This window comes from Typopeltis vanoorti, chromosome 9, assembly GCF_054136105.1.
Source record: "Typopeltis vanoorti isolate ZY-2024b chromosome 9, IOZ_Tvanoo_1.0, whole genome shotgun sequence".
NCBI lineage: Eukaryota > Metazoa > Arthropoda > Arachnida > Uropygi > Thelyphonidae > Typopeltis > Typopeltis vanoorti.
The window spans coordinates 74,466,096-74,479,819 of record NC_143557.1 but is presented as its reverse complement, the minus strand read 5'-3'; the positions used below and the strand labels follow the sequence as shown (position 1 = coordinate 74,479,819).

The 13,724-nt window shown below is 35.7% G+C and overlaps 1 protein-coding gene across 2 annotated transcripts in view; it reads right to left on the bottom strand.

The window, feature by feature from the left end:
* Positions 1 to 13,724, bottom strand: part of LOC150103160 (deubiquitinase OTUD6B-like) — a 420,347-nt gene that overhangs the window by 16,940 nt on the left and 389,683 nt on the right. For both annotated transcript variants that reach the window (XM_090398214.1, XM_090398215.1), the window contains one exon: positions 13,054 to 13,160. In XM_090398214.1, the coding sequence (XP_090254340.1) occupies positions 13,054 to 13,160 (107 nt within the window). The remainder of the gene's footprint in view (positions 1 to 13,053; positions 13,161 to 13,724) is intronic.

Below are 13,724 nucleotides of genomic sequence, written 5' to 3'. Positions count from 1 at the left end.
ACCCTACAATGAAACAATAAAGCAGTAAATGGAAGCATTCATCTTCGCCTACCCCCAAGAAAGCAAAAACTGTAAAATCGGCTGGTAAAGTTATGACCATAATGTTTTTTTACCTACGAAGGCACTATTTACCAACACGCTGTAGAACCCGGGAATACTATAAACGGTTCATACTATGCAGATGTTTTACGGACAATGGTACAGCACGTCAAAAGGAAGCGTCCATCGCTGAAGAATGGCTTCTTATTGCACCACGATAATGCAAGGCCACATATTGCTGGTAGTGTAGTGGACGTTTTGCAGAAGAACAACATAGATATCCTACCACACCCTCCATACAGTCCTGATCTCGCACCGTGCGATTTCTGGCTGTTTCCTCAGCTCAAGAAACCACTAAGAGGCCACCATTTCGAAAGCAACAAAGCATGTGTAAAAGTTGTGCAGGCAGTTTTGAAAGAACTCTCAAAAAACGGACTTTCACATGTGTTTAAGAAGTGGACGCAACATTGGGACAAATGCATTGCGTCTTACGGTAGTTACTTCAAAAAAAGACCATGTAAATGATGACGATTAAAGGTAATCTGTTTTTTGTATAAATATAGTCATAACTTATTGAACAGCCTCCGTAGATGATCTTCAAGCTTGAGATAATTAAGCACTGAAAGGTTTGTTGTATGACTAGGATGATTGGAGAGCACTATCATCAGCAGAACTGAGAATATGGTTTGAGATCAGTGATAGTAGGTCATTTATTTATATCAGTGATTCTCAACCTTAGGGGTGTGAAATACCTAAAGAGGGGGGGGGGTGGAGAAAGTGGAAATCAAAGGAAAAACTGAAAAACCACTTTACTGAAACAAAAGCATTTAATGAAACTATTTATTGATACAAAAACATAAAATACACTCTGAAAATAAAATAATAAAATGTATAAAATCCACTGTATTGAATAAATCAATATTGCATAATATACTAAACAACTAATTAAAACTAAACAATAACAACGAATCTAAAAATGAATGGCTTCCTTGGGCCTGTGTTGCGGGAGCAAAGCTTTTCGTATGACGGCGATACATTGGAAATTGACACTCTTATTACTCTTTCTATATTTAATTAAGATCTTTATTTTGTTTTTAAGACAGCCACTGCAGAAAACCTGATTTCACAAAGATAAGATGCTGGAAATGGCAAAAGTGCACGAAAAGCTCTTGACTTTAGTGCAGAAAATTCATCAAAATTCAAACAGTGATTTAGATGTAAACCGTCTTTTGATTTTGCTGCTTGACGCGAAGTCTATAAATTGTTCCTATTCTTCAACTGAAAAACCTTCAGGGGTAATTTGAAATGGGTTTCTAACCCACTCATACATTACCATTATGTTGTTGTCAGTTAAAAAATAGTTTCTAAAATTCTTCGTCAACATTGTTAAGTGATTTTCAATAGTTACAAATAAAACTTTGATGTGTTGCTCTTCTGCCTTGTAGGTTTTGATAAATTCTTCCACATTTGCAAACATTTCTAACTTTTGTTGCTTTACCTTTTTGTTCTATAACTCTAATTTTTTACAAAAAGCATTAACTTTGTCACTCATCTCTAAGATATGTGTATTTTTTCCTTGGAGTTGCAGATTTAATATATTTAGTTTCTTGAATATGCCCATCAAGTAGCTTAATTTCATCACAAATAAGTGGTCTCTAAACTTCTCTGCTTGTTCGTGATTTTCCACTTCCAAGAAGATTGCTATTTTGTGTCTTAATTTGTAAACACGTTGTAAACATTTTCCCTGTGATAACCATCTTGTCTCACAGTAAAATAGTAACGCTAAATATTCCACTCCAGCTTGTTCCATACAGGATCATTTGATAGAGGTATGCACTGTAGTTGTTTAGTAAAATTCTTCAAGACTGTTTTCTGAACTTTGAAAGTTCAGAAAACAGTCTTGATTTTAAGGGTCTCATTTTTATATAATTCAACAAGGTTATAACTGTTGTTAACACAATGATTAGACCAGGACTCATTTCCTTTGCAGCAAGAGCTAGCTTCTCTATGAATTATGCAATGTGTCCAAATACATTGTGGGGATTTTTCCCCACAATGTATTTGGACAAGGGCTTGTCCAAATACATTGTGGGGAAAAATTCCTTGATGGTGCTTGAGTTTACAAGCCCTTGTAAACTCAAGCACCATCAGTGCAAATTCCAACACAATTTTTCCACTGTTGTTTGCCCTGCATGTAAAATCGTCCAATATTTTGAACAATTCAGGTGCTGTGGCTTTTCTTTCTATTTGTTTACAAAACAATAACTCTTCAACTGCTGATAATTATCAGCAGTTGAAGAGTTTTCAAGCAGTGTTTCCACTAGATCTTTGTAATTGCAAGCTTTTTTGTTTCCAAGAAAATTATTCGCAACCATTGTAAATGAAGTCCAGGCCTCTTTCTCAATTTCGTTCATAGAGTTGATGAAATTTGGGTCTCTCATTAAAGTTCTAATTTGCGGTCCATCAAATACACCGGCTTTAATTTTTTCATAACTAAGTCGTGGAAATTTTTCACATATGTATTGGAAACAGTCACCTTGTAAATCTAAAGCTTTAACATACTGCTTCATAAGACCTAGTTTGATGTGTAGAGGTGGAAAAATGATTTTTTCTCTGTCGATTAAAGTTGATTTATAACATTCTGTTCTCCAACATTTAAGGATATTATAAGAGGCCAATGTTTCTGACTCCAGTGTTGGTTTCTAGCTCGACTATCCCAGAAGCATAGAAAACACGGAAACTTTGTATATCCTCTTTGAAAGCCAAGTAAAAATTTCACCATTTTAAGATCCACACAGATGATCCAGTTATGGTCTGTATATTTTAATAACTTCAGAACCTTTTTAATGTCCTCATATGTTTCCTTTAAGTGGACTGAATAGCCAATAGGAATTGAGCCATATACATTCCCATTGTGTAGTAAGACACACTTGAGACTTCTGCTTGAACTGTCGATAAATAAACGCCACTCATTTGGATGATATTGTACAACACTCATTTCAGTTAGTAACCCTGACACATTGTTACAGTAAACAAACCCACACTCATGTTTAAAATATTGTACAAGATTACTTTCCCTGCTACGATAAAAAGTTATCTTCGTATCTTGCTCCAGTAAGTTTTTTTCACTTAATCTTGAAGCTAACAATTCCGATGATTCCTTTGATAGGCCCAAATCTCTTACTAAGTCATTCAATTCCGCTTTAGTAAAACGTTGCGGTCCAGAACTAGAAATTAAATTTTCATTGTCTAAATCAACATCCGGGTCTTGCTCCTCAAGAACATCTGGCATATCCCGATCATGCTCGTTCTCAAGTAAAGGAAGTCCTTTATAAATTGGCATAGCTATTTCATTGGAATGAGCAACTGGCCGAATTGCTGAGCCGAGATTTGGATACACAATTTTTTTCTTATTCTTCTTATTATAACCAGAAAGCTGAACTAAACAAAAATAGCAATCATCTACGTGATTTTTCGGTTCACGCCAAATCACTGGAATGCCAAAAGCAATTTTTGGCGTTTTCCCTTGCTCCACTGTCGTAAATTTTCTACACACTTTATTTGGAGCCCATGACTTGTCCTGATCTGCAATTTTTACGTCAAAGTATGCAAAGTACACTTTCTTAATGAAATCAGTGATATTTGTCCTTTGACTGGGAACAGTAAAGCTGCCACAAATGTAGCAGAAGGAATCTACACTATTGACACAATTTCGAGTAGTAGACATGATGTATTTTCTTCACTGCAAACTAACATGCAATTAACAAGACAAAAAAAACCAGAGACTTTATTGAAACGTTATAAGCGCTCATCATACTTTCATGATCAATTAACGATTGACTGATTTCGATTGTTCTTTGTCTGCTATGACGCATATAGCATTCATTTGTTTTAGGCAGTTGTCATCACCTACTTTTCATCACCTAAATGTATTAGGTTGGTTATCGGCCTCTCTCGCATTCAAAGCGCCAGTACGTGCCATTGCAGGTTCTTACGCATTTATTCGTTTACTAACAAGTGAGAGCGGTGAGCGCTCCGATTCTGATCTGCGCACCGCTTTGAATAATAGGCTATATCTTCGGGAATTTTTCGAATTTCTTGATAAAAAGTTAGGAACAGATTTTTAAAAGTACACACTTTCAGGAAATAATATTAAAAAATCGATTTTTTTTATCCTCTAAATAGTACTGCCTCCTTAAAACTATAAAAAACTTACAAATTAGCAAAAAGAAAATGCCATAGAGGAAAAATCTGACGTGATAGAGAAAAATGGGTTTGATATTTGAAATCAGTGCACCCAAATTAGTAAAAAACAAGTGTCAGATCATAATCAGCAGAAAAAAAATTTTTTTTTTGTTGGCCAGTGTAATCCATCACAAAATTGAATATAAGCAATTAAATGACAATCCTTGTTGCTATCTGTTGCCTTGTCAAGCTGAAATGAGAATAACTGGTCACAAAGCTTCGACAAAAGTTGTTGCTGCATATCTTCACATATATCACCAATTTGCTGAGCAAAATGAGCTGTATCATTTGATAGAGGTATGCACTGTAGTTGTTGAGTAAAATTCTCCAAACAAAGTCTCCACAATATCAATCGCAGCTGGAAGAATTAGGTCTTCTCCAATAGTGTGGGGCTTTTTTTGCACCTAGCTATTTTATATGCAACTTTGTAAGAAGCTAGTAAAGCTTTTTCATTTACAGACAAAGCTTTTTTAATGCTAGATTTTTGCTTTTCAAAACATTTCAGTTTGGCAGCAAAAACCTTGGAAAATCAAAGGGAAATGTCCATATCTATAGACGCTTCCACGAGTGCTGTTCCAATGAACTGGAATCTATTGTTCCTTTCATCCTTAGTCTATATCTTTTTATAAGTTACCTACAAATCCATCAAAAGAGTTTTTTCTTATTCTTCCATTACATATACCCCTGTTCCTCTGCAACAACCTTCTTCAATCTCCATTCTGTTCAAAAATAACAGCAACAAGTTTTTTCTCTCTCTTTTTAATATCTAGCCTACATGGCTTTGATGTGTTATAAATTCTACAATATTTGGAATAAACTGATCTCAAAACTGTTTATTTTTTTTGAAAACCCTCCTTCAGCACCTGTTTTAGGAGCCTTATTAACTCAGTAACTTAAAAATTCAGAAGACCACAAGAAAAGTGTACATGTCATAAACTATGCTAACATAAACAATAAGAACTAAACAGGTACATAGATTGTGAACGGTGTTTCATTGACGATGTTTTCACTTTATTATTTTTTTTTTTTTTCTAAGATGATATATAGCAAAAAATTAGTATTTTAGTTTCAACAAATGCAGCACATTTATTAGAAAACAATTATTATTATGATTATCATTACGGGCTACTCCAAGGAGTCCTTAGACTCATCGAGGAAGGCCCTAAACATCGTGTCAAGAACTATCCAACATTTGCACAGAATCTATCATACTTTGCTTTGAACTCATTCACAGTCATGGTACCCACAACAGACTCTGGCAACCCATTCCACTCATTCACCACTCTCCAAGCAAAAACCTAGTTCTAACATCCTTGCTAACTACACTCTTACTCAGTTTCCATGAATACCTCCTCCCCCCCTAGTTCTCCCACCACCACACTTGTTCTGAAAAAATTTCTTCTGAATTAATCTTGGAAAAACTCCTCAGTAAATGTCTCAATCATATCATCCCTTTACCACCTATCAACCAGTTTCTGCAACCGACAAATCTTCAACCAGTTCTCATAAGGTTCATTCCATAGACCTGCTACCATCTTCATCACTCGCCTCTGGATCCTTTCCACCTCCTACTCTTCCCCAAGAAACCCTGGTGGTCAGATCTGCACGCAGTAGTCAACATTAGTTCTAATCAATGCTCGATAAAGAGGAATAATAACCTGCTTGTCTCTGATCATCAAAAGTATACTTCAGTAACCAAGTAATCTGATGAGCTGCTTTAGCTACTTTTGTTATATGTCCCCTAAACTTTAACTCCCTATCCACTAACACTTCCAAGTCTCTGGCTTCATCAATTTCCTCGAGTACAGTTCCACCAATGTGGCATACAGCCGGTAATCTTTTCACCCCAAAATGCATAACTTTACACTTTGCCACATTAAACTGACATTCAATCTATCCAAATCATCCTGAAAGATTTTGACATCTGTATTAACTATTGTTCTACCCAACTTTGCATCATCGGCAAATAACTGAACAGTTCCTCTTGATCCTTTCCTATATCGTTAATGTACAAATGAAACTGTAGCGGTCCTAGAACAGAACTCTGTGGCATGCTACTAGTCACAGGCCTTCTTTTGGGCTCTACTCCTGAATAAACTACTCTCTGATATCTCTCCATCAACCACCTTCCTATCCATCTCACTAATCCTATATCCATCCCTATCAAAGGCCTTTGCAAAGTCCAGCAGCATCACTGTAAACCCATTACCTTTATCCAACTCAGTTGTATATAAGGTATATAATATCAGGTATAGTTACTGTGAAGAATGCAGTTTTTAGTTTGGGTATAACATAATGGATCTAAAGTATAAGAGACAAGAAATTATACTTTCTAAAACTTTCTTCGACAACTTTGACAAAAAACTTTCTACAATTATCTCTGATTTAGAATATTTTAAAAATATTGTGATACACCATTTTGCTACTTGTATATGGAAAATATATGACATCTGCATTGATTTAGCTTCAGTATCTTCCTAGGTCTTGCTTCCACTGAGGAGACCTCAATAATGGTCAAAACCAGTCTGAAAGGAAATGTGCTTTTCATTATGGAATACTAAGGCAAATGAATGATGTGAGGTTAGCAGCCTATCTATATATACAAGTAGACTAGTCATGAAGATACTTCACACACACACAAACTTTTTTGCCTATGATCGAGTATAGGATTAAAACAAGAAAATAATTTCTTTTATATTATAATTTACTTAATAACCAAGTGAAAATAACTTTCTATAGCATAACTGAGTTTAGTTCTACAGTGTCATAATTTCCTACGCTACTGATTAAGACAAAAAAGATATTCAACTTCCCTCATACAAGAAATGACAGCATTCACAATATAAATAATTCTGTGCATAAATGTATAATTTCAAGAAGCAAAAATATAGCATAATGCTTAGGTTATAGGTTTTGCAACCTCTTATGTGCGTGTGGAACTGATATTAAAAGGTTGCAAAACCTATAACCTAAGCATTATGCATGGGGAAGCAATTAGTGAGAAAGAAAGAATTTATTAATATTCTTGAAAAGTCAAAGGTTGAGTTCTCAAGGGGAAAAACAGTACAGTGAAGGCTGTTACAAAGAACAAATAAATGGAACAAAAGTGGAGAATGAGAAGTTGGAATGATAAGTTTGAAGCTGAACCGTGTATGAAAATGTTCAGATTGTTTAGCGGAAGGTGGAGAAATAATGGTGTTCGGTATGGAGCAGCAGCCATAGAAATACCTATAGAAGATGCATAATGCAGAAACAGCATCTCTGAGAAAGTGACTGGAGGGAGAGACAGAGAGAGAGAGAGAGAGAGAGAGAGAAAAATTAGTCATCTATTAACACATTCCCACATTGTATTATTTAGTACTAGTCCATGGGGTGGGATGCGAAATATCATCTCATACTTCCAGTTTACCATCTGTCAGGCCTGCGACAAATCACATGTGCTTTCTAGAGAGAAACTAAAGTTATGTAAGAATGAAAAAGACTTTTTGCTTTCTGGTTATATAATTCACCAATAATTAAGAGAAATTCTATAATTGTATTTTTATCTTTCTAAAGGTGTTGGTACTTATATTTCAATCTCCATTAATTGGATATGAACCTTTTACATATGAACAATATGTGTAAGAGAAAGAATAGGCAAGAATGTAAATAGATTTGTTAGAGTCAAATCAATATCGAATAATTTACAGTTGTAGCATTATGAGTGGTGTAATAATTACTCTGGTAGGTAATGAATTACATGCTATCCTGCAAGCTCTAGTTATGCATGTGCAAATTTTTGAAGAGCTTCATTATGAAAAAAAAAAGTGGGGCAGGGTTTGTTTTGCAAAAAATAATGAACCAATAATAAATAGTTTTTGTATATATCATTAACTGAATTTATAAAAATGTGCCCACTTGCTCAAAGCAGAAGGAACATGTTACAAAGTCAAGTGAGCTAAAACCAGATATGCGACACATGCAAAACATAGCCCAGCATGATGTGTCAAGCAAATAGCCTTCATCTGAATAGCATTAAGCATTCTTAGAGAGGTTTTTGGTGTACCACTCCAAACTCAAGAAGAGGATTATGGCAGATTTTGGATTTATATAGTGTTAAGAGTTGAAGGTGAGAAGAGGTGTCTTGAATGAGATGACAAGTTATTTCGAGATTGAAGAAGCTATGGATGTGATGTGTTTGTGCAGGTCTAGTAGTGTAAGAAGCAAAATCTGGTGCCGAATGGAGAACTAAATATTATCAAAAGAGGAATGAAGTGGGATTTTTGTAAGAACTAAGACAGGTAAATAAGTAAGCAAGATATCACTTTCGTTACCAGCCGCCAGATCTTTTTGGCTGTCTTCTCATCTTCCCTGACTCCCAAGTGACCGTATAGGAGCACAGTATTCATGGTCTTATTCAAGCCTTGTAAGAGAAAGAAGAGCTTCCTTATTCCTGTTCGTGTTCTTTTCAACACTGCATTTATTTGATGCAATTTCTAAACTGCTTTAGCAATGCAACCTCGAAACTTTAAATTCTCTGTCTACCATCATCCCAAGGTCTCTGGGTTCAGTAATCACAAGCAGAAAATTACCGTAAGTATAATACTTTGTCGGGAATGTTAGTTCAAAATGCATAACCTTGCCTTTGCAACATTGAACTGATATCCATTATCATTTTCTCATAAGGTCAATTTTTAGATCAGTCTGCAAGTATTCTGTATCAGAAATGTCCTTTATAACTCCTTCCCTAACTTTGCTTCATTGACAAATGATTGCATATTACTATTCAGATCAATCCACTATCATTCATATAGAAATTAACAGAAAGTTAAATACCAAATGCACCAGCATCTTTCTTATGAAAAATAAGATAAATAAGATTGGTTTTGACCTTTATTAAGGTTTCATTAGTGTGTGAGCTAAATCTGTAGAGCACGGCAATATTCAAACCTGAAATGAAGTATGTTGTGTATCATACCATACTGGAACAACCTGATGTGAAGTCAACTGTTTCTATATACAAGTAGCCTGGTTGTGTGCAATCCTTTGTTTGCTCACATTTGGGTAAATGATGTAACCAAGAATATTATGTCTCATCAAGTATAATTCTTTCTGACAGCTAAAAAACTTGCTAAGACCACCAAATTATTGTACATGTATAAAATAAGAGTTGAGGGACCAAGAAAATGATGACATGGATTTAACAGATCACTTGGCTCAAATCCACAAAAGGATGAAAAATGAGCCAGAGGTATCTTTGAAAAGAGTCAACAAACTAAGTCTTGGATGTAGGCTATCAGAAAAATAATCTATAATATTATTATTACACCCTCCATGGAGTAGGCAGACTCATTGTGGGAGGTTCATTCAACTGACAACATACTTATCATACATAATCTTAAAATCCTTATCACTCCTTGTATTAATAACACATTCTAGTAATACATTCCATTCACTGACAATTTTCCATGTGAAAAACCTATTCCTCACACCCTTCTTCACCACACTTTTACATAACTTCCAGGAATGACCTCTGGTTCTTCCCCTCTCACTTTCTACTTTTTTTATAATCCGCTCTGGATTAATCTGATAAAATACTCTGACTAACTTAAATGCCTCTATCATATCACCTCTTTTCCTCCTATCCACCAAACTCTGTAATCCACATCTCTTCAAGCTCTCTCCATAGCCAGCATCCCAAAGTCCTGACATTGTCTTAGTCACTCATCTCTGGACCCTCTCCAATGTCTCCACATCAGATTGAAAATTAGGTGACCAGATTTGAGCAAAATAGTCCAAGTGTGGTCAAACCAGTGCTTTATACAATGGCACAACTACTTCTTTATCCCTACATCATGTTAGAGTACATAGCAGCAACGATGTGCAGCCTTTGCAAAGCTAGCAATATGTCCTCTAAACTTCAGTCTACTGTCGCCCATCACTCCCAAATTTCTAATCTCATCCACTTCCTGCAGTATGGCACCATTGATATAGTACACAACCTTATATTTCTGCACTCCAAAATGCAACACCTTACATGCTTACACGGTGATCAGAATACATCTTAAAATTATTATTTTTAAGATACAACACCTTGCACTTATTGATATTAAAACTACAACCCCCCCTCCACTCCTCGGTCCAAGTAAAAAGTCCATTCAAATCTTCCTGAAGAGAATTATCAGCAGTGCTACTTATAATTCTTTCCAACTGAAGACCCCTAGTCAGTCCACAAGATATATCATTTACAAACAAGTTAAACCTAGGGAAGGCTATTGGGTTTTACCTTCCTTTTTTTGAGATACTGCTCTATCATACACAACCTGTTGGTATTGTTCAGACAGCCAATCTCTGATCCATCTAACCAGTATACTATCTATTTCTATCCTCTGCAGCTTGTACACACTTTATCATGTGGTAATCTATCAAATGATTTTGCAAAGTCCAAGAATATCACTGTATATTATTATTATTATTATTATTATTATTTTCCAAGACCTCATGGAGTCAAAGACTCATCTGGGAGGTCCTTTTATCACACACACATCTTATTATACCGGGCCTTAAACACACTCAAACTCCTTGCAGACACCACACTCTCAGGAAAGGCATTCCAATCATTCACAACTCTGCACAAAAAAAACCTGCCTCTCACTCCCCTACTCACACCCTCTTTATACAGTATCCAGGGATGACCTCTGGTTCTCCCCTGATCTCCCACTATTCTCTGTAGAACTTCTCCACCATTGATCTTATAACAACCCCCTTACCAACTTGTAGGTCTCTATCATATCTCCCCCTTCCTTCTCTCCACCAGATTCTGCAAATTACATCTTCTCAATCTTTCCTCATACTCAACATTCCAGAGGTCCGAAACTACCTTTTAGTCAGTCGCCTTTGGAGCCTTTCCAACATCTCTTCATCCTTCTGAAAACCAGATGACCAAATCTGGGCACAATAGTCCATGTGTGGCCTAATCAAAGCCTTATACAATGGAACAAGAACAATAATGGAATATGTCTCCTTATCTAACACACTTGTTACCTTATCATAAAATGCAAGAAAATTGCTAAGACAGGACCTACCCTTTACAAATCTATGCTGACCATCATAAAGAATGCTATGTCCATCAACCCAATCCTGTATTCTATTCCTTACCAATCTCTCCAACACCTCGACCGCAATCGCAGTTATACAGACTGGTCTATAGTTGGAGACCTGTCCTTGAACCATGCTTTTGTGGAGTGGTATTATTTTGCCTTCTTTCCACTCCTTTGGAACCATACCCACTGCAAGACTTTTGTTAAATAACAGGTCAAGGGCATAGCCAACTGTGGTGCACATTCCTTAAGAATACGTGGTGCTATGTCATCTATTCCCACAGCCTTATTAATATCTAACCCAACCAACATCTGATACACCTCTGATTCTTTCACTTCCAATTCTAATATACTTGCCTCTCTTCTATATATTGCATGGCATCATTTACACCAGTATGATATATGCTGATAAATTGATCATTCAATAATTCTACTATATCCTTTGAAGCTGTTATTCTGCTGCCATGACTATCTACCAGTGTTAACCTTCCATAATTATTCTTTTTCTTGCTTGCCATATAGCAAAAAAATTCCCTTGAGTTAATCTTGGCCTGACCAGCCAATCTCCTCTCATACTGCACCTCTTATTTCTTTACCATGCTCGTCACCTCTCTAGTCTGCACTTTATACTCTTCATGGATCCAACTGTTTTGTTCCTCCTCCATAACATTTTCTTTTCCAGCACAAATTGCTTGATTTCACTATTCATCCATTTCACACCTACTCAATTTACTCGCTTAATCCTTGGCATGCAGTTATACATTGTTTTTGTCAGATACTACCTTGTGAGTAGTTTCTATGCATTGTCAACATCTTTTTCCCTCAATTACCTGATGTACTGATGCTAGCTGACTACAGAGCTTCCTATAATCACATGATTTATACTTCCACATGTATCCATTTTTGGCAGTAACCTTTTCTTGTTTCATCACTTTCCAAACAAGTACCTCATGATTATTATTATTCCTTGGGCACCTCCATGGAGTCCATCATTGAAGACCCAAGCTATCAACACAATATCTATTATACCTCTTCTGGAATCTATTTACAGGCAAAGCATGTACAAGTGACTCAGGCAACCTATTCCATTTATTCACCACTCTCTCCAAATGAAAAATCTAATCCTCATGCCATTATAAAATAGTGCTCTTACCCAACTTCCAGGGATGATCTCTTGTTCTGCTCCCTCAAGTCAAGTGCCAAAACATTTCCCCTGTATCAATCCTGTAAAATCCTTTATGTAGCTTAAATGTTTCTATCATATCCCCCCATTTTCACCTACTGACCAACTTTTGCAATGAACATACCCTCAATCTATCCTCATATGGAGCATTTCACAGACCACTCACAATCTTGGTCACTCACCTCTGAATCCTCTCCACGACTTCCTCATTACCAAGAAACCCAGGTGACCAAACTTGAGCACAGTAATCCAAATGTGGTCGTACTAAGGCTAAAAAAAAAACTCTTCTAAGCATGACATCCAGATCAGTACTAAGTGCTCTGTGGATACCTGCATATATATATTCAATATATTTTTATGTGAGATTGAGCACTGAGGAATCAGAACATACAGTGAATAGATGCAATTTTTCATTTAAATGATTTAATGTTTTTCTCCCTCCCCCAACCTACTCCAGTGTTAAAGGTATCTATTGTGCTGTATATTAAGTGTGTATTAAGCATATACCTAAGCAACAGAGGCTGAGTTTCATACTCCAATCCTGCTCTTATGTTAGGACCATCTGCTTGCAAGACTTCAATCAGAATCTTATATATATGTGATAATGCTTGAAGCTGAAAAGAAGAAAAAAAAATTTTTTTAATTACATATAAAATTATGTGCACATTTCAATCTTTTCTAATAAGATCAATGATTAAAGCAAGTGTACATTTCTATTTAAAATTTTTAAAATTGAAATACAGGAGATTTTCACTCTAGCAAACTCTTAAGGATTACAGAAATAGTTTGTCATATTGGATAATATGCTACACTGAATTTCTTGTAGAATTGCATTGTATCAATGGTGTTTTGGTTGGAAGTAGTTTGTTATACTGAGTGACTTTGCAATAGTGTTGTTTGTTATAGCGAAAGCTTACTGTATTAAACCATCATATAACATTCTATTTTAAGCGAACTCCTGATATAACCATAATACAAAGAATACTTTTTAAGTCTCTGTAAATAATTCTGTTATAACATCGATACAAAATTAATAATGGAAAAAACTCACATACAAAGATTATTTAATAGTATAATTTTTGCCTGTGTGTCACAGGCATCTTCAGTACATATTAAGCTCAAATTAAACAATAACTGACAATTCCAAAAAGCGCCACCTAAGTAGCTGGTGTACTTAG